Source organism: Bactrocera neohumeralis, chromosome 6, assembly GCF_024586455.1.
Source record: "Bactrocera neohumeralis isolate Rockhampton chromosome 6, APGP_CSIRO_Bneo_wtdbg2-racon-allhic-juicebox.fasta_v2, whole genome shotgun sequence".
NCBI lineage: Eukaryota > Metazoa > Arthropoda > Insecta > Diptera > Tephritidae > Bactrocera > Bactrocera neohumeralis.
This window is the reverse complement of record NC_065923.1, coordinates 26,766,474-26,789,757: the sequence shown is the minus strand read 5'-3', so window position 1 is coordinate 26,789,757 and position 23,284 is coordinate 26,766,474. Positions and strand designations below refer to the sequence as shown.

The window sequence follows — 23,284 nt, the reverse complement described above, 5'->3', positions numbered from 1 at the left end:
TAGCAAGAATGTTTATATTTTCTTTATATATTTATTATGAATGTCGCATACAAAGTAGGACAAAAACGCGAATGAAGAACTCAAAACAATAGCAAATAAATGATGTATAAAGAGGCGAAGAAAAACAAACTGGATTTCAAACAATTATTCATGATTCCTATAACGGAGAACGTACATTTATATATATTATATATTATACGTTCTCAGCAATTCATAACATTAATTGTTGAGAATGAAAAGTTTAGTATAAGAGAGTGTATAATCTAATAAGAAAAGCAGTTATTATAAATATATCCACTCTATTGATATTTGATATTATGTCATCACAACTCAAAATTAATTCAAAAATCTTATGTTAAACCAAATTACTTAGACAATTATACAGATAAATTTTTGGCGCAGTGACATTCCTTTTTTTTATTTTTATTCCAAAAAATTATTGCGTTTATGGGTCGGTTCGATTTTTATCATTTAGGTAATCTTAATTTTTTCCAACACTGGAGAATGCCAAAAAGCAAAGTAGAAAATGTCAAACGACGATCTCAACGAATATCGAATTTATTCGTTGCCATTTTGTAAAGTGCTCTTAAAACATACGAAAGTTGGTGTATTGTGCGCTTTGAATGAATTATTGAAAAAGAGGCTATCCAGTTTAAAACTAAAGCATATTGTGTAAAACGCGACTAAGAATTCATTCGTGTAAGTTAGATTGAAATTTCATAAGTACTTATGAAGTTTATAGTAAGATTAGGTAGTATTTTGTGAAGAAAATTTGTGGGTCAGTTAAGCAGCCGCCACACCCATTATGGGAAAAAATATATTTTGTAGCAAATTTAATCAATATTTAAAAAAGAAAATATTTCATTAAATAAAGAAATAGCTAGTTTTGTTAAAATTTGATTGTGTTTTGTAGTTTAATATTTGGTAAGTCAACGAAAATTTCTGTATCTGAAATTATTAAAAGAAAAAAGTTACAAAAAGAAAAGTATTTAGGGGAGAAATCGTTCATTAAGAGCATTGCCGATGTGAGCGACGTCATCGTGCTGCTTGCTTCGTGATGTGCAGAGCAGACGGCAAATTTGTTTTTGGAAAGTGTTTTGGGAGTTTAGTTCATGTGTTGTGTATGGTGAAAATTAAGCAATTACTATAAATTAGTGCTATCAAAAGAAGAACTTTCTCAATAATACAAGTATATGATATACTTAATATCACGTAAAACAAATAAGTTTATAATTCAAAATTTAATTTAGAGTGCGCTGCTTGCCTACGAACCACAATATACAATTAAATAAAGGGTGTGACCAAAGGATGACATTGGAAATCATACGTTTATATATTTGAATATAGAAACAACAAGATGCGAGCTGTTGCATATTTTTAGGATGATTACAAATTAGTCGAGTTTTTTATATGCTAATAAGAGATCAAAAACACTTTATTTTAATCATATTCCCATGGTCGCTTATAACTTTTTATTTAAAAAACCTATTGATTAACAAAAAATATATTTCATGTGTTCAAAACATAGGTTTCTCAGGTATTTGCGTTGGCTTACATTATCATTTATTAGAAGAAGTTGTAGATGAGAGTCCTTTTAAAATCCCAAAATAGTATTACGTCAACACCTAATGAAATCAACAGTGACCAATAAAGTTGAGTTGTCAAATGGTACATTTAGTCTGCTCTTCCTTCAAAACTGAACGATGACTCAAAGAGCATGCGTTACTTATCTTTTCATTTAGTTTGTCTTTTACTTGATATGTATTTTATTATATACTATTGTTTTTTTTCCATATTTTTGCTTAATATTTACCTTCTCAAGCAGAGGTATACCGGTAATATAGCTAGATAGAAAACGCTCCGACATGCCGATAATTAACAAATTCATTTATACAAAAGGCAGTTTTAAAACCAAATATTTGTGTTTACGCATTACGTCATTTCACAATTTTTGCTCAATTTTCTGAGTCAATTGGTTTTGTAGAACTTGTGTGAGTGTTTTTTTGTTGTTGTCAGTAGTTCAGTGCTGAGTATTCTCACAACATATCTATAGTCTGGTCAAATATGAGAATGTACAAATTTCCATTTGAGGTTGCATATTCACTTTTTTTTTAATTTTTGGGTAATTTATTAAGTTATATACATATGTATATGTACATACACAGATATGATATTTCTATATAATTGCTATTAAACTGTATATAGAAGTTTGGAAAAATACATATACTATGCTATTATTCCACAGTTTATATACTCTAAAATAGTAAAAAATAATGTTTGGTACGTGGTATATTCCAAAAATTGTTTTATTCGAAGCTCCCTTTTAATTTGAATACCCATACATTTTTGTACTTGTAATATAGTTCAATATTTTGAGAAACGAAAAATAATATTTCTATATTTGAAATTAATTTTGTTGTATTGAAAGGAATCGATCGCCTACCCACAAACGTTCAGAATTTATAATAAGTGACTTTGATGAAATAGAATAAAACCTAAAATATATTTGATGTCTGTTGTGATTGTAGTTCTTCTAGGTATTGTTTAAATTGAAGGTCTTTTCCCAGTACTATTTCTCCAAAATAATAACTAACTCTTTCGCACTTTTAAAGCCTAACTTATAAAAACAAATTATTAGCTGTAGACTTGTTGTAGATAATATTACAAACCTATTTATTAATAAACAGTACCAATATTGCTAAAACATGTTTACTATATATTACAATAATAAACGTGTGCATGCAATTTAGATCTTTCCAATAAGTCTGACGACAAGCTCATACCACTTCCTTCCTGAAATATCGTCCTCTTTTTCTCTGACATATTCCATTTCAGATGATCAAATTAAATATTACGAAATATTTAACACAATAGAAAGAGGCATAATGAGCAGTCTTTAGAGATTCAACGATTATCTAAGCTAAATACATTAGAAGTTAGAAAACAGGAAGGTTTAGCAATGACTACGTCGGAAATAAAATTGAAACAGTTGTTACGTGCTAATGTGGAAGTGCCAACACAAACAACTGAAGATGACGCAATTTCTATGGACCATTTTCGCAAATGGTTTCTTCAGCAATTCGAGGAGAATAAGTCGGATACTGGGGACAGCTTGGAGAATTTTGCAATATATTTCTTGAATACTATGCGTAGACAAACTGAAAAATATTTGCGCACAAACGAAGTAGAGCAAACTTGCCAAACGCCTCTAAAAACAAATAAATTGTTAACTAATATTAGCGATATCGATGGGTATGAAAAAATCAATACTCCGAAACGTGTGTCACTATACCCACAGCATTCGGCACCAACCACACCAAATTTTGCCTCTACACCGGAGCAAGGAAATAAAAGTAAAGGTTATTTTGAAAGCAGCCTACTTACCGAAAACTCAAGCAATTATCGAAATAATGGCAAAAACATCTCATCTACGGTTCCTACGCCTGCTCATTCGATGGAACGAAGCGTAACAAGTACTTTTAAAAGTGACGCATCTACGCCTATACGTCGCAGTCAGAACAGCAACCGGCGTTCGGGAAATAGCTCATTGCTGCCAGTAACGCCTCATAGTACTGAAAAGTCAGTACGCAACAACAGCGCTACCTCCAGCTTCTGCCTTGGTGACTTTATGGTGCTCCAACAAAACAGCAATCGTTCGAACCGAAAGAAAGCCACAACTACACAAACTCAAAATACTGCCGCATCGTCATATAATGAAACTCCAACTAATAGTAAACCCAAAAAGCGCGTAGTTCCAATCACTATAAGTAATCGGTCAGTTGTAGGTGTTGCGGGCGAGCTTAAAGCTTTTGGCTGCAACAGTTCATTCAGCAATGAAAACAATATACTTAAACTATCGAATGCTGAAATAGAGGATAAAAATAAGTGCAGTATTATGGCTGCTAGGAAATCTCTGAAACTAAATGCTATTGAAATAAGTAAAGAAATGGAAACCACATCGATTGGTGAAGAAGAGAAAAATTTACGTGAAATGGTTCAGCGGAAGCTAAGGGATGTCACATTGAATGCGGAAGCGGAAACAACGAGAGATACACCTAGAGCTCAACCGCCTATAGTAGAGCTAGGAAAAATCAAAAATCACGCATACATACAACGTCTGGCAGATATATATGTAGTTTTAATGGACTTGAATTTTGTATCTAACATACTGAGTGAAATGGCGTTTACGTTGAATTTGTTAAACATACAGGAAACCACACTTGACGACTTTGAAGTTAATACCAACGAAGGCGCAAATATTAAAACTGACCTAGCTCAAGAACAATCGATAGGCATGCAAATGTTAAGTAATATAACAAATTGCATTTATTTCGCTCTCTGTGTGATTAGACGTCAGCGACACTTGTTTGCACACCTCGATATTAAAAGTTTGGGTGTAGTTCTGCATAACGAACGCATTCACTGTCTTGATACAAATTTGAAATCGTACCTAGAATCTATTTATCAGCTTAAACAAAATTTGCTACAAGATAAGACACAAGCATTCGAAACCTCCACTACAAGCGAACGCCAGTTTAAGAGCGTTTACTATCAAGAAGACAAAGACTCGAGACAGCATTTCACTTCCAATAATGAATTTGGTGCCTTCAAAACTCAACGTGACCTTTTTTACAAAGTACTTAAACTTTGGGAAACTCATCATCTTAATCCCAATTGGAATTTTACACAAGAGTTGGCACCAAGAATTCGTGAAATTTTCAAACAGTCGGAAAATTCAATCAATATGGCACATTTTGCCAAATTGTTTGTCTCGCAACTATTGATATCAGCCAGTGATGCAACTTCACCCGAAGACATTGGTTTAGATGTTGATGCCGAAAAGTTCAGTAAACTAGCACAACGTTTAGTCGCACCTAGCAATTTCAGCGTCGATTATCAATTTCCACGTAATCAAGCTTTCTTTCGTGATTTCATTGCCGAAGCTAGATCTATACCATTTGCTGAACAGTTAAAAATGGCGCTATATTATCAACTAATTACACTAAATAATTCTACATTTGAACAAACGAATTTATTGACTGATAACAGAGATGCGGATGAGCTCGAAACGGATAATGATAAGGCGGAATCCAGTGAATTTATAGTGCGTGCCGAAACACTGGCGTCTATGATCATATTAGCGAAATTTCTCGGCTTCGTAACCGCTTATCCATATAGTCAACACTTACAAACTGCAACTATATCAGGGAGCATTGAAAAGAAGCAGTTATTGTTACGCAGCTTATTTAAACCACACTTCAATGTATCTCACCATTTGTTAGAGGCAATCAAAAATAATAAAATTCTTATTACATTACCGTGGTTGGTACAATATCTTGCAATGCTGGATAATGTTACATTACAATTATCTGACTTTGCCGAAACTACCCGAATGTTATTTGCCTTATACACCACAATCGGCTGCAATTTAACACCAAAATCTTTGATGCCAGCATCTATATTCATTCTACGTTGTTGTATGGGTTGGCTTTTTGATATTAAACCCTTCATAGCTGAAAATTATTTTAGATACCGAACGACACAAACAACTACAAATGTTGGCACAAGATCGCAAGCAGAAACACACGCCGAACATGATGAACCAGAAGAATTAATTGTGAGAATATTAGGTGCCACGCATGTTAACAGCAATGTTTCTGACAGCAAAGTTGTTTCCATTCCTAATGAAAAGAACATGTGTAAGGAAATTACACTTAATCCCTTACTTGAATCTTTACTATCCGTTGCCTGTCCATTTTTGGCAGAGTTTCGGGTAGCCATAATGCCAAGCAAATATGCAACAACAAAATTTGCCTCACGCACAGGTAGATATCGCCATATAACGACACGTATTGCCGAGCCACAATCCTCAGCTGTGAATTCGCCATCACACGTTGCCTGTAACACAAACACGAATGCCATCAATTCACAACGAGCACAACAAAATAAACTTATTGAAGCATTTCTACATTCGCAGAACCCCTCCATGCGTCGTCTTATAGAATTTGTCACTGAAAGAGTGTATAAGTCGGTTGTTAAGGATGGGCAACATAAATATATACTGCCTGCAAAAGCTACAGCTGATAAGCGTGTAAACGAGATCACTTCTTCTAATGTAGATGAGGTTTATAAAGTAGTATCTAACGTATACACCAGTGCCTACGATGAAGTGCACCTCCTTTGGGAATCAAACATATCAAAACTGTTAGATGAACGCACTGCAATTGCTCTAGCTGCACTGCTACCAACGGAGACAACGCCCATAGTACAAAAAACCTACTCCCAATTGATAAGACAAAATGCTATGAAACGAATAAAACAGTGGTTTATCGATAATGTGCAACCAACAAGCTTTTATTGTGGTGATCTCAATGAAATCACGCAAAAAATATGCAAATCAAATAAAAAGGAACAACAAACGTCATCAACATCTGAATTGAAAATAGTCAGTTTCAAGCCAAGCGTGTCTGATTTACTTGACGAACTACAGTACTGGCTTCATTGCACCTCCTTACGCGTAGAGCTGCTTAAGGCAGGATCTGAAGAAATTGTAGCATTTTTGCAAAGAATACCCAAAGCATTCGTAAATACATTGCCAACAATTTTTTACCGCCTTATTGGTGCAGGTGTTATACAAATTATTCAACAATTAATAATTCATAAGGCTTCATTTGTTACAATCGAATTAATGGAATCAGCTTGTACAATTCTATTGCATCCAAATTTTATTGCGCTCACAAATACCACAGAACGCAGTAAAAATAATAATAACAAAAATAACGCACAAGCTGTCAATAATGTCAGTGACGACGAAAGCACTAGTACCAGTTCAACAGATTTAAATAAGACGCCTAATATTTATGACGCATTGATCACGGTGGCATTTATCGAAGCTCTAGGAGATAATAGTGATTTATTTGGAAAACTAAAAGACTTGCTAGTTTATATGATAACACAACAAGTACTTAGCATAGACAAAGTCAATGTGTTGTTTATACCGATTTTCAAAGAGAATTGGCCCGTAAACGTGATGAATGAAATCTCAAAAACACTACAACGAATTGCTGATGAGACCGTTAAAATAAAAAGAACAAAACGTCCAGATACCGCTGACGATGACGAGAGTAGCGAAGACGAAGCCAAATCCCATTTACTTATGGAAGTATTGGCTGATCTCTCAAGAGATGTTGATAATTTAGATTTTTAATTAATACAGCTAAGATACTGCTTGCCTCAATAAGTTTTAATAGGCTAAAGTGTTATTTTGTGTGATTTTAATTTATGACATATAAAATAAATTACAATTCTATGTTTATTAAGCTAAGCATTCACGTGTTTTGTTTTTAAAACTGTATGGGTTATTTATAAGTTTTAATCCAAATATATTTTACAATCAAATTCAATGATTTAATTGCTGTAGGTAATTTATTAATGTTTGAATAAATCTTGATTCGCAAATTTTAAATTTAAAGCCATAACTTCATAAAAATATTTATAATCTAATAAGTCAAATAAGAGGCATTCAAAAATCTTCTTCATTGTATATTTACGGTACATTAGTTATTGTTATTGTTGTAAATAATATGTCCAGACAGTTTTTGGCCGATAGTAAATCGGGAATTTTAAGCGAATATTATTAGCTAGGCCCGACTTCGTGGTCCTTTCATATTTTTTTTTTTTTCAATTTAAAAAAGGTTTTCATGTTGATATTGTTAAGAGCTCGTAGCTTAACGTTTTTTTCTATTTTATTTGTTCGGATATTGTACCGTTGCTTCAAACAATGCCAAATTTAGCGAAGATTTCTTAGCCATATATGTATAAGGTTGATTTTGATCGATTAGTTTGTATGCCAAATTTAATGAAGAGTTCATCAAATAAAAAAATTTTCCATACAAGAATATGATTTTGATTGGTCACTTGGTAATGCAGTTATATGCTATAGTGGTCCGATATTGAGATTTGAACAAATAAGCAGCTTCTTAGGGACTCTTGCAAAATATCTCAAAAACTGTGTAATAAGTTCTCCGTCGTTTGTTGTTGTTGTTTTAACGGAAATTCAATCCCCGTTGGGATGGCAAGTGTCATTTGTGTTGTCGTCGATGTCATCTAACGAGAGGCCCAAGAAACATGCTGTTTCGACGGGGTCGGACCAAAGGGAGGAGGGTGTTAGATGAGTAGGGTTCGTGGGGCATGCAAAGAGGTGGTCAGTGTCATGCGGAGACTCGTTGCATGCTGGACATACATTCGGTATGTTAATTCTCCGTCGTTTCCTACTGGGTGTTGCAAACTGTTCAGGGTATACAAAGATATTTAAAAAATAATGACTCTACAAAAAGAATAAAGAGCAGAGTTCATTAACCAGTTATAAATAATTTAAAAACTCCAATTCTGAGAAATCCTAAATTTACAAGAATGTACCTATTTCCTCATTTTCTTTGTAGAGCGCAATGTTCAATAAATGATTTCAGGCACCTGATAAAATTTTAAGTTGGGTATAAAATAACTTATCAATTGTTTAGTAAATGTTTTAAAGTATTTTTATGCTGAGATAAGATATGGATGACTTGCTGACGAATGAAGAAAAATGCCCGATAGATTGCAGGTTTTGCAAAAGGTGTTGCAGAAGTGTAAGCATTGGTTCAAAAGTGTGTTCGTTTATATGGTTTTGTTAGATTATGTATTTTACATGAAGTGATGACAAATGTGCGACGATTCTAAAATTCGTTATACGAGTGTAAGGGGAAGATTTGGATCAATTCAAGCAATTTTTAGTCCAGACCAATTGCTATATGTTGCAAGGTGCTTTGTTAGTGCTTTAGTTATGTATTTACGGTAATGCTCAAAATGCTGAAAGCAATAAAGACGCTTTCAACGGACACTATAGCCCGAACTCGTAGAAACAGCTCGTTTCTTGAGCCTGCCGTTAACTGTTGCAAGGTGCTTTGTTAGTGCTTTAGTTATGTACATATTTACGGTAATGCTCAAAATGCTGAAAGCAATAAAGACGCTTAAAACGGACACTATAGCCCGAACTCGTCGAAACAGCTCGTTTCTTGAGCCTGCCGTTAACTGTTTTCGATGACAGTTAACGTTTTGCTTTCCTCAAGGCAGAGTCTGGATAATCGTCAAAGCAACAAATAGGCGTCGTCTTAATCCGATTATTATTGCTGGAGTTTAAAGATTATATATTGAATTGTTGGAAAATTAACACTTGTTTAATAGTTTTGAACAAGAGTATTAAAAGGCTTAAAGGTCACTTGGAAACGCAAAAAGTCAAATCAACAAAAAAGGACTAATCTAGAAAGCAGATAAGAGAACAACTTTTCATTCTGGTTATGGACTTTTTTGTTCTGGAATAATGTGTTTAAGCTAACTGAAAAATAGATGTATTTTTAATTGATTTCAATTTCTTTAATTAATTTGCTTTCGGTTTTTTTACATTTATTATTATTACTGATTTCATTATAACGATTACATACATACATATATGCTTTGTTACTACAAGTTGTGTCTACATATTTGGGGAATTGTGTTGAGTATGAGGCTCATTGAAATATTGATTTTATGTTTATTTTTCGGCTTAAATTGTGAAATTATTGTGTGTGATTAATTTTTGTCACCCTAGAAATCAAAAGCAAATTAATAGAACAGTTTCGTTTCTTTGTTTTCATGAGATCATATTCATGGATTAGGGTTATTTCCTTATTGATAGTTAAAAAATAGCAATAATTGTCCCTTTCTATCAATATTTTTAGAATGGCTTCGTACTATATTCACTCTCACTAAGAGTTGTGTGATTAATTTTTAGGTTTGCTTACTACTATGTATGTACATATGTATATGTATATGCCTACATTGTATAAATGTTATGAACAATTTAAATTAACTGCTTATCAAAGGTTTTAGCAGGTGATACACATTCTTCAATTAACCCTTCAACAGGCCACTTTTAAAAGTTGTATTAATTAATATTTTCGGTACCTAAAAATGTGCGCGAAATTGAATGAGCACCGATCCCAATTGGGTTATTAATATGAATATGTTTTTGCTATATGTATATAAACATCAAAAATTATCATCACAATAAAAGCAATGTCATCAGAACTGTGAGAAAATATATCGACTTCGTAATCGTATTTTGCAATAAAAAATAAAAATATTGTTTCAATGAATAGTTAAAAAGGGTTAAGTGTATTAATTTGATATCAAACTCATAGCGTTGTCGACAGTTGTGAGTTCGCATTAAACGCAGCGGCGAATCGCGAGCGCGTTATTTGTCTGTAGCGAGCGAAACGACCAACATTTTACAATCAGTTGACATAATTGAAATTTTGAAGGTCTGACTCACTATACGTACACGCTTACAATCACACTATGTATACATGTAGATACAGTTGATTATTATATAATAATGACTTTTTAATTAAAAAAAGAATACACAATAAAAACAAAGCTTATTAATAGTTTCTTTTTATTGTAGGTATAGAAGGAAGAGGCTCTGAGACAAGTCAAGTGTGGCTGGCAGCTCGAATTACAAAACGCACTTAGCAGTATTAATTTAATTAAAGGAAATAAGAGCGAACGAAAACAAACTAAGGTAGCTATCATCAACCCGCTTAAGCGGATGAGCGGATGAGGTCATCAATTGAAATAGTCTACAACTAAATGAATTATACAGTTTATTTCTAAATGTCACACCCCAAATATCACATTTTAGTACAATTATTTTTTTTTTACAGAAATTTTACAAAATCGACAACTAAAATATAAACGCATTACAAAGCAACGAACGAAACGAGCATACGAGCAAGATGGAGAATTTTACGCCTAAGGAGGTGAAAATTCTAGAAACCGTCGAAGATATTCAGGAGCGTCGAGAACAGGTTCTTTCGCGGTATAATGAATTTAAGATCGAGACCCGTCAAAAGCGTGAGAAGTTAGAGGATTCACGCCGCTTTCAATACTTTAAGCGCGATGCAGATGAATTGGAATCTTGGATTCACGAAAAATTGCAAGCTGCAAGTGAAGAAAGTTATCGTGACCCGACAAACTTGCAGGCGAAAATACAAAAACATCAAGCTTTCGAAGCGGAAGTGTCGGCTCATAGTAATGCCATTGTATCGCTTGATAACACCGGTCAAGAGATGATCAATCAACAGCACTTTGCTTCCGAAACGATTTTGCGTCGCTTGGATGAATTGCATCGTTTATGGGAATTACTTTTGAGTCGTTTAGCCGAGAAGGGTCAAAAATTGCAACAGGCACTTGTATTAGTACAATTTTTGCGCCAATGTGAAGAAGTAATGTTCTGGATTAAAGATAAGGAGGCATTCGTTACAGCCGATGAATTTGGTCAAGATTTGGAGCATGTTGAGGTATTGCAGCGCAAATTCGATGAGTTTCAAAAAGATATGGCTTCACAAGAGTATCGTGTCAATGAAGTTAATATTTTGGCTGATAAGTTAGTGCAAGATGGTCATCCGGAACGCGAAACAATAACTAAACGTAAGGAAGAATTAAACGAGGCCTGGCAACGGCTTAAACAATTGGCAATCGTGCGCCAGGAGAAATTATTTGGTGCACATGAAATTCAACGTTTCAATCGTGATGCTGATGAAACCGTAGCCTGGATCGCCGAAAAAGATGTTGTGCTGTCATCAGATGACTACGGACGTGACTTGGCCAGCGTACAGGCTTTGCAGCGTAAACATGAAGGCGTCGAACGTGATCTAGCTGCATTGGAGGATAAAGTATCCACTTTGGGCGCGGAAGCGTTACGTCTATGCTCCATTCATGCCGATCATAGCGATCAAATTCGTGAAAAGCAAGCGGAAATTGCCAACTACTGGCAGAGCTTGACGGCCAAGGCACGTGAACGCAAACAGAAATTGGACGAATCCTACTTTTTGCATCGTTTTCTAGCCGATTTCCGTGATTTGGTATCATGGATAAACGGCATGAAAGCCATTATTTCTGCCGATGAATTGGCCAAAGATGTTGCCGGAGCAGAAGCGCTATTGGAACGTCATCAAGAGCATAAAGGTGAAATCGATGCACGTGAAGACAGTTTTAAATTAACTACCGAATCGGGACGTAAACTATTGGAACGTGAACATTATGCTGCTGCCGAAATTCAAGAAAAATTAGCTGCTCTTGAAAATGATAAAAGTTCATTATTGTCCTTATGGGAAGACCGTCGCATCTTATACGAGCAATGCATGGATTTGCAATTGTTCTACCGTGATACTGAACAAGCAGATACATGGATGGCCAAGCAAGAGGCTTTCCTAGCTAATGAAGATCTCGGCGATTCATTGGACTCTGTGGAGGCTTTAATTAAAAAGCACGAAGACTTTGAGAAGAGTCTCGCTGCACAAGAAGAAAAAATCAAAGCACTTGATATATTCGCTACTAAACTGATTGATGGACAACATTATGCCGCCGACGATGTAGCGCAGCGCCGTCAAATGCTGTTAGCACGTCGATCGGCATTGCAAGAGAAATCAGCACGGCGCCGACAATTGCTGGAAGACTCCAATCGTTATCAGCAATTCGAACGAGACTGCGACGAAACCAAAGGTTGGATTAGCGAGAAATTGAAATTCGCCACTGACGACAGCTATCTGGATCCAACCAATTTGAATGGAAAAATGCAAAAACATCAAAACTTTGAACATGAACTTAATGCTAACAAATCACGAATTGAGGACATAACAACTGTCGGTACCGAACTCATCGAAAAGCAGCATTATGCATCCGATCAAATTAATACACGCATGCAGGAAATTGTTGTATTGTGGGAAACACTGGTCCAAGCTTCGGATAAGAAGGGCTGTAAGTTGCACGAGGCCTGTCAGCAGCAACAGTTCAATCGTACCATTGAAGACATCGAACTGTGGCTGAGTGAAATTGAGGGTCAATTGTTGTCCGAGGATCATGGCAAAGATTTGACATCGGTACAAAATTTACAGAAAAAGCACGCACTTCTCGAAGCAGATGTAATGGCTCATCAAGATCGTATTGAAAGCATTAAAGTAGCAGCTAATAAATTTATCGAGTCTGGTCATTTTGATGCTGACAATATCCGCAACAAGGAAGCTAACTTGTCCGAGCGTTACGCCGCACTAGCTGCACCAATGGGCGAACGCAAACAACATTTACTCGACTCTTTGCAAGTACAGCAATTGTTCCGAGACCTAGAAGACGAAGCAGCTTGGATCCGTGAGAAAGAGCCCATTGCAGCTTCCACAAATCGCGGCCGGGACTTGATTGGTGTGCAAAACCTTATTAAAAAACATCAGGCTGTCTTGGCTGAGATCAATAATCACGAACCTCGTTTACTTAATGTCATCAGCTCTGGAGAGAATATGTTAAAGGAACAGCCTTTTGCTAGTGAAGATATTCGTCAGCGCTTGGATGCTTTGCAAGAGCAATGGAACAATCTTAAGGAAAGATCAAACCAACGTAAACAAGATCTTGAGGACTCATTACAAGCGCATCAATACTTTGCCGATGCTAATGAAGCAGAGTCATGGATGCGTGAAAAGGAACCAATAGCCACTAGCAATGATTACGGTAAAGATGAAGACTCCGCTGAAGCATTGTTAAAGAAGCATGAAGCATTAGTTTCTGATTTGGAAGCATTTGGCAATACAATACAAGGATTACAAGAACAAGCTAGAAATTGTCGCCAGCAAGAAACGCCTGTTGTCGATATCACTGGCAAGGAGTGTGTTGTAGCTCTCTATGATTATACTGAAAAATCACCACGTGAGGTGTCAATGAAAAAAGGTGACGTGCTTACGCTACTCAACTCTAATAATAAAGATTGGTGGAAGGTAGAGGTGAACGATCGTCAAGGATTCGTACCAGCTGCTTACATCAAAAAAATTGAAGCAGGTCTTAGTGCAAGTCAGCAAAATCTAGTAGATAATCACTCTATCGCTAAACGACAGAACCAAATCAATTCCCAATATGATAATTTGTTGGCTTTGGCACGCGAACGTCAAAATAAATTGAACGAAACCGTAAAGGCATACGTACTAGTACGAGAAGCTGCCGATTTGGCTAACTGGATTAAGGACAAAGAAAATCATGCACAAATTGCTGATGTTGTCGGTGAGGATCTCGAAGAAGTGGAAGTTTTGCAAAAGAAATTCGACGATTTCAACGATGATCTAAAGGCTAACGAAGTACGTTTGGCAAATATGAATGAAATCGCGGTACAATTGACTTCTCTTGGACAAACAGAGGCAGCCTTGAAAATTCAATCACAAATGCAAGACCTTAACGATAAATGGAATAATCTACAACAATTGACCGCCGAAAAGGCAAGCCAACTTGGCTCTGCTCATGAAGTGCAACGTTTCCATCGTGATATTGATGAAACAAAAGATTGGATTGCTGAAAAAGAGAATGCTCTTAACAATGATGATTTAGGAAAGGATTTGCGCGGCGTACAAACATTGCAGCGTAAACACGAAGGCGTTGAACGTGATTTAGCAGCGCTTCGTGACAAAATACGTCAATTAGACGAAACCGCAAATCGTCTAATGCAATCACATCCAGACACGGCTGAACAAACTTATGCCAAACAGAAGGAAATCAATGAGATGTGGGACCAAATCATTACAAAGGCCACTTTACGTAAAGAAAAGCTGTTGGATTCGTACGATTTGCAGCGATTCCTTAGCGACTATCGCGATTTGCTTGCTTGGATTAACTCAATGATGAGCCTAGTAACATCTGATGAGCTTGCCAACGATGTAACTGGTGCCGAAGCTCTTATCGAACGTCATCAGGTAAATTATCAATTATTTTTGTTTAATTTTTTTTTGTTATTTCCTTTTGTTGTGTTTGCTGTTACATAATTGCAAAATAAGTATGTCCCCACTTAAGAATTTGCATCAGTTTGATTGTTTACAGTTTTTACTTAAATATATAAATATATATATTTTTATTTTCGTTACATCCGCATTGGTTTATGATTATGAACAATCACACTTATATGCATATCTACATATATTTGAATTAAACACATGTTTTTCTTTGTTTTGCTGTCGATTTTTCTATGAATTGTTTTCCACCTCGTTTGATCATTTACGCCATTGCCAACATACAAACAAATTTTACTGGATCTTCTACCACCTCCACCACCTGCCATATATGCATAAAAACAAAAAACAATTGATTTCGATAATTGATGGTTAAATAAAAAACCGGCATGAATATATTGTCAAAAAAAAAAAAAACATCCCTATACCAATCATACACCGCAATCCTAGGCTCGTCGCGCTGAAATCGAATCTATTATTGGACACAATAATGCTGAGGTAGTTGTTCGTTACATTGCAAACTACTAAATTTTGAATTGCTGCTTCAGCCAATTTTGTCAAATAATACATAAATGTTTTTTCCAAATTTTAATTGTAACTACTTATATAATACATATGTACATACAACAACATGCATATGTGTTTTTACATATGAATACAATCGTTCCTCGATTGGAAGTAGTGTGCTTATGCGTACTCATTTAGATGTATAGCATTTATTATTTGTGTATTATACTGTTACAATAGTGTTACTTTTTAATTTTTCTTGCTCACATTAGACAATTAACAATTCAATAATTTGATACTAAATTTTTATTTTAAACTAAAACAAAAGCAAGGTATTATACCTCCACATTTAGACGACGTCCTACCTTCTCGAAAGTTAATGTAATAAAATAACAATTAATCTATAAAGAAAGTTATTTCGTTGTAACACTGTCGGATATTTAAAATACTTGTTACTTAGTAAATACGAGTATATTGAATCGGAAATAAATATAAAAATCTGATTCAAAATAAACCTGCTTCAAAGTAAGTTGAAACTTTGAAGAAATTGAAACAAGAAAAAACAGTAACTTCGATTGCACCGCATCGAATCCCTTATATAATACAAACGATTCCGTACAAGAACTTAATTTTGATAGGACAGTTTGTATGCCAACTACATTTGTATGTGCTATAGACATCCAATCTGAACATTTCGGAGTTCGGAGATTGTAGCGTTGCTAGAGAAAATTTTATATGTCAAATTGTAAAATCCTGTCAAATAAAAAAGTTTTGCATAGAAAACCTTGATTTTGATCATTCAGTTTGTATTACAGCTATGTGCTATAGTGGTCCGATCTGAAGAATTTCCTCGGAGATAGCACTACTGCCTTAGGTAATAATTCATGCTAAATTTCGTGAAGATCTCTCGTCAAATTAAAAGTTTTACATGCAAGCATTTGATTCCGATCGTTCAGTTTGTCTATCAGCCTTTTGCTATAGTGTTTTTAGGAATTTATAAAATAAATATAATTTGCCTTTTTAACCTAAATTTTATAAAATTAATTATCAAATTAAACATTTCTTTAGTAATCAACTGGACCCGTTAAATATCGGGTGATTTTTTAAGAGCTTGATAACTTTTTTAAAAAAAAAACGCATAAAATTTGCAAAATCTCATCGGTTCTTTATTTGAAACGTTAGATTGGTTCATGACATTTACTTTTTGAAGATAATTTCATTTAAATGTTGACCGCGGCTGCGTCTTAGGTGGTCCATTCGGAAAGTCCAATTTTGGGCAACTTTTTCGAGCATTTCGGCCGGAATAGCCCGAATTTCTTCGGAAATGTTGTCTTCCAAAGCTGGAATAGTTGCTGGCTTATTTCTGTAGACTTTAGACTTGACGTAGCCCCACAAAAAATAGTCTAAAGGCGTTAAATCGCATGATCTTGGTGGCCAACTGCCCATGCATCCCGAAAAATGCACTGTTTGGTGTGGTTTGTACGCTGGTGGAATCATTGGACCGTATTTTTTCAAAGATGCTGTTGGACGCAACGTTACGGTGAATGGCGATCGCTATCGTTCGATGCTAACAAACTTTTTGTTGCCAAAAATGGAAGAACTGAACTTGGTTGACATGTGGTTTCAACAAGATGGCGCTACATGCCACACAGCTCGCGATTCTATGGCCATTTTGAGGGAAAACTTCGGAGAACAATTCATCTCAAGAAATGGACCCGTAAGTTGGCCACCAAGATCATGCGATTTAACGCCTTTAGACTATTTTTTGTGGGGCTACGTCAAGTCTAAAGTCTACAGAAATAAGCCAGCAACTATTCCAGCTTTGGAAGACAACATTTCCGAAGAAATTCGGGCTATTCCGGCCGAAATGCTCGAAAAAGTTGCCCAAAATTGGACTTTCCGAATGGACCACCTAAGACGCAGCCGCGGTCAACATTTAAATGAAATTATCTTCAAAAAGTAAATGTCATGAACCAATCTAACGTTTCAAATAAAGAACCGATGAGATTTTGCAAATTTTATGCGTTTTTTTTTAAAAAAAAGTTATCAAGCTCTTAAAAAATCACCCGATATTTACTTAATGTACCAGATCACTCACTTTCATTAAATTAGACCACAAAATATTATCTACTACACCGTACAGCAAACATAAGGCCCAATAACTAAACGCAAAGTTGGATTTTAATAATAATTTATAAAGAAGTATGCATGTGTCGTATTGACCATTTTTTAAGAGAGTCAATATTCTCCAATCATATTTACTAACATCCGTTTTGAATATTAGATTAAAATGTTTTTATTGTTGTATTAATCTGAGCGTTCTTCATATTATTGATCTTAAACGCAATGAGCGTTCAGCTTCAATGTTATTTTTGTTTGTTTGAAAGCTTGCGGCTAAAAAATAGTAACTTTTAGTAATTAAGATACAATAGTTTCTGTTAGCAATAATACAAGTTGTTAAGTGATTTTAAATTATTTTTGTGCGGCAAGCGCATTATTGTTTATTGACTAAAACCCGATTCCGTGCGATTTAATGTTTTTTCGTTTTAACCGAGTTTTGTGACTATGCAACTTGTTTTTAACCTTTCAAATGCTTGTGTTTGCCTTATTTATGCTCACTTGGTTTCTTTTTTAATGTAGTAAATTTAAAACAAAATTAATTTTTCTTGTAACTTAGGAGCATCGCACAGAAATCGACGCACGTGCCGGCACTTTTGCCGCTTTCGAGCAGTTTGGTAGTGAATTGCTACAATCGAATCACTTTGCCTCACCCGAAATCAAGGAGAAAATTGAGGATTTGGCCAAGACCCGTGAGGAATTGGAGAAAGCATGGACGGCACGTCGGCTACAACTTGAGCAAAACTTGGATTTGCAATTGTATATGCGTGATTGTGAGTTGGCGGAATCGTGGATGTCGGCGCGAGAAGCTTTCCTTAATGCAGATGATGTTGACAATAAGGGCGATAATGTGGAGGCTTTAATTAAAAAGCACGAAGATTTTGATAAGGCCATTAATGGTCATGAAGAGAAGATAGCTGCTCTTCAAGTATTAGCTGATACATTAATTAATCAAAATCACTATGCATCTAATCTGATCGATGACAAGCGCAAGCAAGTGTTGGAGCGTTGGCGTCATCTAAAGGAAGGTTTGATTGAGAAACGTTCACGTTTGGGCGATGAACAGACATTGCAACAATTCTCTCGCGATGCTGATGAAATTGAAAATTGGATCGCTGAGAAATTACAGCTTGCCACCGAAGAGAGCTACAAAGATCCAGCTAATATTCAATCAAAACATCAAAAACATCAGGCTTTCGAAGCCGAATTGGCAGCAAATGCCGATCGTATTCAAAGTGTTTTGGCTATGGGTGAAAACCTGATTGACAAGAAACAATGCAGCGGTTCCGAAGATGCTGTTCAAAAGCGTTTGACACAAATTGCCGATCAATGGGAATACCTTACACATAAGACAACGGAAAAATCGTTGAAATTGAAAGAAGCTAATAAACAGCGCACGTATATCGCTGCTGTCAAGGATTTGGATTTCTGGTTGGGCGAGGTCGAAAGCTTGCTTACCACTGAGGATTCTGGTAAGGATTTGGCATCAGTCCAAAACCTCATGAAGAAACATCAGTTGGTAGAGGCGGATATCGTGGCACACGAAGACCGCATTAAGGACATGAACAACCAGGCCGATTCCTTGGTCGACAGCGGACAATTTGATAGTGCTGGTATTCAAGAGAAACGTCAAAGTATTAATGAACGTTATGAACGCATCTGCAATTTGGCTGCACACCGTCAGGCACGTTTGAATGAGGCACTTACTTTACATCAATTCTTCCGCGACATTGCCGATGAGGAAAGTTGGATCAAAGAAAAGAAATTATTGGTTGGTTCAGATGATTATGGTCGCGATTTGACGGGTGTACAAAATCTAAAGAAGAAACATAAACGTCTCGAAGCCGAATTGGCATCACACGAGCCAGCCATACAGGCTGTGCAAGAGGCGGGTGAGAAGTTAATGGATGTCTCCAATTTGGGTGTACCCGAAATTGAACAACGTCTAAAGGCTTTAAATCAGGCTTGGGCTGAACTTAAAAATTTGGCTGCTACTCGTGGACAAAAATTGGATGAATCCCTCATATACCAACAATTTTTAGCACAAGTAGAGGAAGAGGAGGCTTGGATAACAGAAAAACAACAGTTACTCTCGGTCGACGACTACGGCGATTCGATGGCTGCTGTCCAAGGTCTTTTGAAGAAGCATGACGCATTTGAAACTGATTTTGCAGCCCATAAGGATCGCTGCTCGTTGATTTGCGATCAAGGAAGTGAATTGGTGGAAGCTAAAAACCACCATGGTGATTCAATCGCTCAACGCTGTCAACAATTACGCAATAAATTGGATAATTTAAATGCATTGGCTGCTCGACGCAAAGGCGCTCTCCTAGACAATTCAGCTTATCTGCAATTCATGTGGAAAGCTGATGTTGTTGAAAGCTGGATAGCGGATAAGGAGAATTACGTGCGCTCCGACGAATATGGGCGTGATCTATCAACAGTTCAAACATTACTGACTAAGCAAGAGACATTTGATGCTGGTAAGCAAAAATTTACCAGAATTCCTTTTTTATGTTTTTTTTTTATACCACATCGTAGTCTGTGTATGCTAGTTAGAATATTTTTAATGAACTATTTAAAATTATACTTGTCTTCGCTTTTTTATTGCAGGTCTTAATGCATTCGAACAAGAAGGTATACATAATATTACCGCTCTGAAGGATCAACTCATTAACGCAAATCACGCTCAATCACCGGCTATTTTGAAACGTCACGAAGATGTCATTTCACGTTGGAATAAACTTCGCGAAGCCTCGGAGACACGTAAACAACGCTTGTTGGCCATGCAAGATCAGTTCCGCCAAATCGAGGAACTCTACTTGACATTTGCGAAGAAAGCTTCGGCCTTCAATTCTTGGTTCGAAAATGCCGAAGAGGACCTTACTGATCCTGTTCGCTGCAATTCGATCGAAGAAATACGTGCTTTGCGCGATGCGCACGCACAATTCCAGGCTTCACTTTCGTCAGCCGAAGCCGACTTTAAAGCTCTGGCAGCGCTTGATCAGAAGATCAAGAGCTTCAATGTTGGGCCTAACCCATACACTTGGTTCACCATGGAAGCTCTTGAAGAGACCTGGCGCAACTTGCAAAAGATCATAGAGGAGCGAGATGGCGAATTGGCTAAAGAGGCGAAGCGTCAGGAGGAAAACGATAAACTGCGAAAGGAATTTGCCAAACACGCTAATCTTTTCCATACGTGGCTAACCGAAACGAGGTAAGTATCGTTTAGAAATATTACTGCCTAAGGAAATATGGAAACAAGGTTCACATCATTTAAGACTCAATGAAATTTATTTTTAATATCATATTTTTCACAAACCTTACTGAGACGAATTATACTCTTTTATATTTTGTTTTAGATATTATATGCTGGGTTATAATAGAGAAGGGTAAAAGTTCTTTACTTAACTATAATCAAGTGTTCGTTCTTCTAACCAATGTTACATTGCAAAGAGTTGATGATTTAATGTCTGATATAATAATTGCAGCTGTGTGTGTTAAAAGTGCTTAGCGAATAACTTTTTATTAACAGCAACAGCAAATACCATAAATAGCTTCTGTCTGCTTCAATTATTCCACATACATATGCGACGTTAAAATTTTTTGAAAATATAATATTACCAACGCAACAATTAATTATTTTGGTTTTTTAGAGAACCATTAAATTGCATTAACCGCCGCCTATTTTTTAATTAATTTTTACTCCGGTTGTTCAACACCACATTTACCACTTGATAGAGTACTAGAAAAATATATGTAGTTTAAATGAGTATAAATATATATTTGATACTTTTTATTTTTATATAGTATTCTAATTAGTGTCCATATAATATTTATCGAAATACATATATGTATATTTGAGAAAATCACTTTTTAATTTCTTAAAAAGCTCGTTAAACAATAAAGAGTTAGTTTTTATTGCGAAAAATATTACTTAAGTACCATCAGATTTGTTGGTTAGCTGCGCTTTTTCAATAACTATTCTGGAATAGCGTTGCAGGCAAATTTAACAAAAAATAACAAACTTCTAAAAGCTGATTTAAATATGATAGAAAAGTAGTCGATTGCCATTTCTTTGCATTAACATACTTTTACACGCTTTTAATTTAGAACTAGTATGATGGAAGGCTCTGGTTCGTTGGAACAGCAATTGGAAGCCCTTCGCATCAAGGCCACCGAAGTACGTGCCCGCCGTGTTGACTTGAAGAAAATCGAAGAATTGGGCGCGTTACTAGAAGAGCATTTGATCTTGGACAATCGCTATACGGAACATTCAACAGTAGGCCTGGCACAACAATGGGATCAACTGGACCAACTATCAATGCGCATGCAACATAATTTAGAGCAACAAATACAAGCGCGCAATCATTCTGGAGTATCCGAAGATTCACTAAAAGAATTCTCAATGATGTTCAAACACTTTGACAAAGACAAAAGTGGTAAACTTAATCACCAAGAATTCAAATCATGTCTGCGTGCTCTCGGCTATGATTTACCCATGGTTGAGGAAGGACAACCAGATCCAGAATTCGAAGCTATTCTTAATGTTGTAGATCCAAATCGTGATGGACATGTTTCGTTGCAAGAATACATAGCTTTCATGATTTCAAAGGAAACAGAGAATGTCCAATCCTACGAAGAAATTGAAAATGCTTTCCGCGCTATCACTGCCTCCGACCGCCCCTACGTAACAAAAGAAGAACTTTACTGCGTAAGTGTATTTCTAAATACATAAATATCAACGCTAATAATATACATATATTTGTATATGTTTAATTAACGTAAATTTATTTATTTTAGAATCTAACCAAGGACATGGCAGACTATTGTGTGCAGCGTATGAAGCCTTATTCAGAACCCCGCTCTGGTCAACCTATTAAGGATGCACTCGATTATATCGAGTTTACGAGAACACTGTTTCAAAATTAAATCAAAAATAATATTAAACATTTAAATACTTTTCTTAATATCAAAGTGAAATATTTCCTGCAATTACTTGGGTAGTTTAGAGTTAAGTATTATATTTCATTGTCTACTTGAGTTTCGCTTGCAACTAAGAAACAAGTTTTTGGCAGCAATAAATATCAATTGCAAGTCATAAAAATATCTATGTAAGCCTCCACATGAATAATATGTTTGCATATTTATTAATTACTCCTACATAACGCGCACTCTTGTATGATGCGAGAAAATTATAATATTCGTATGCGCATACATGCTTTCAGAAAAAATAGCTTGCTACAACTTATAAATTTATCTAAATAGAGTGCAAGATAGCCTGAACTTCCATACCTCTAGAGGTATATGGGTAGCTACATATATTAATCCAAAATGATTAATTATAACCTAATCGAAAACAATAATAGAGTTTTTCATAAATTTTATGACTGCATTTGGTACGAGGCTTAAAAGTAGAAAAGAAACTATTAAATCTAAAATACTATTGACTAAAATTCAGTGACGATAATTCATAGAATTATATTTCTGTTTCTTTTGTATACAAATGCATTTATTTGACGCAGATTTAAAGTATTCAGATGCACTTGAAAATTTGCAAATATTTTATTAAATAAAAAGTTATACATATATCTATATACTGCATGTCTAATAAAGATAATCGTATACCATTAATTGATATCTAGAGTTTATAAATTTGTGGCTTGAAATTTTTGAAAACAATTCTATTGAGCCTAGTTTTGACTTGTTAAAGAGGGAACTGCTAGGGACTGACAATTCACTTGTACGAGTTTCAAGTTTGGGTTCAGATCGACATTCGTGATTCCAATTACATATGTATGTCGCAGTCAATTATTTTAATACAT

At 35.6% G+C, this 23,284-nt stretch overlaps 2 protein-coding genes across 3 annotated transcripts; both read left to right on the top strand.

Moving 5' to 3' along the window:
- The first annotated feature begins 575 nt into the window (after positions 1–575).
- Positions 576–23,097, top strand: LOC126762948 (spectrin alpha chain). Of its 2 annotated transcripts, XM_050480037.1 has the most exons (8): positions 576–699; positions 10,481–10,597; positions 10,740–14,801; positions 15,285–15,332; positions 18,019–19,942; positions 20,073–20,676; positions 21,573–22,173; positions 22,263–23,097. In XM_050480037.1, the coding sequence occupies exons 3-8, from the start codon at positions 10,812–10,814 to the stop codon at positions 22,389–22,391; spliced, it is 7,296 nt and encodes a 2,431-aa protein (XP_050335994.1). In that variant the 5' UTR covers positions 576–699; positions 10,481–10,597; positions 10,740–10,811; the 3' UTR covers positions 22,392–23,097. The 2 variants fall into 2 exon arrangements, with proteins under 2 accessions (XP_050335994.1, XP_050335995.1); XM_050480038.1 differs by lacking the exon at positions 15,285–15,332.
- On the top strand, positions 2,836–7,324 carry LOC126762950 (protein disks lost). The gene has a single exon (XM_050480040.1). The coding sequence runs from the start codon at positions 2,960–2,962 to the stop codon at positions 7,205–7,207; it is 4,248 nt and encodes a 1,415-aa protein (XP_050335997.1). The 5' UTR covers positions 2,836–2,959; the 3' UTR covers positions 7,208–7,324.
- Positions 23,098–23,284: the final 187 nt, after the last annotated feature.

Coding starts and splice junctions, on each gene's coding strand:
- LOC126762948 (XM_050480037.1), top strand. CDS start 10,812: ATGGAGAATTTTACGCCTAAGGAGGTGAAAATTCTAGAAACCGTCGAA. Junction 19,943..20,072: donor GCAAGAGACATTTGATGCTG/GTAAGCAAAAAT, acceptor TTTTTATTGCAG/GTCTTAATGCATTCGAACAA. Junction 20,677..21,572: donor ACGTGGCTAACCGAAACGAG/GTAAGTATCGTT, acceptor CTTTTAATTTAG/AACTAGTATGATGGAAGGCT.
- LOC126762950 (XM_050480040.1), top strand. CDS start 2,960: ATGACTACGTCGGAAATAAAATTGAAACAGTTGTTACGTGCTAATGTG.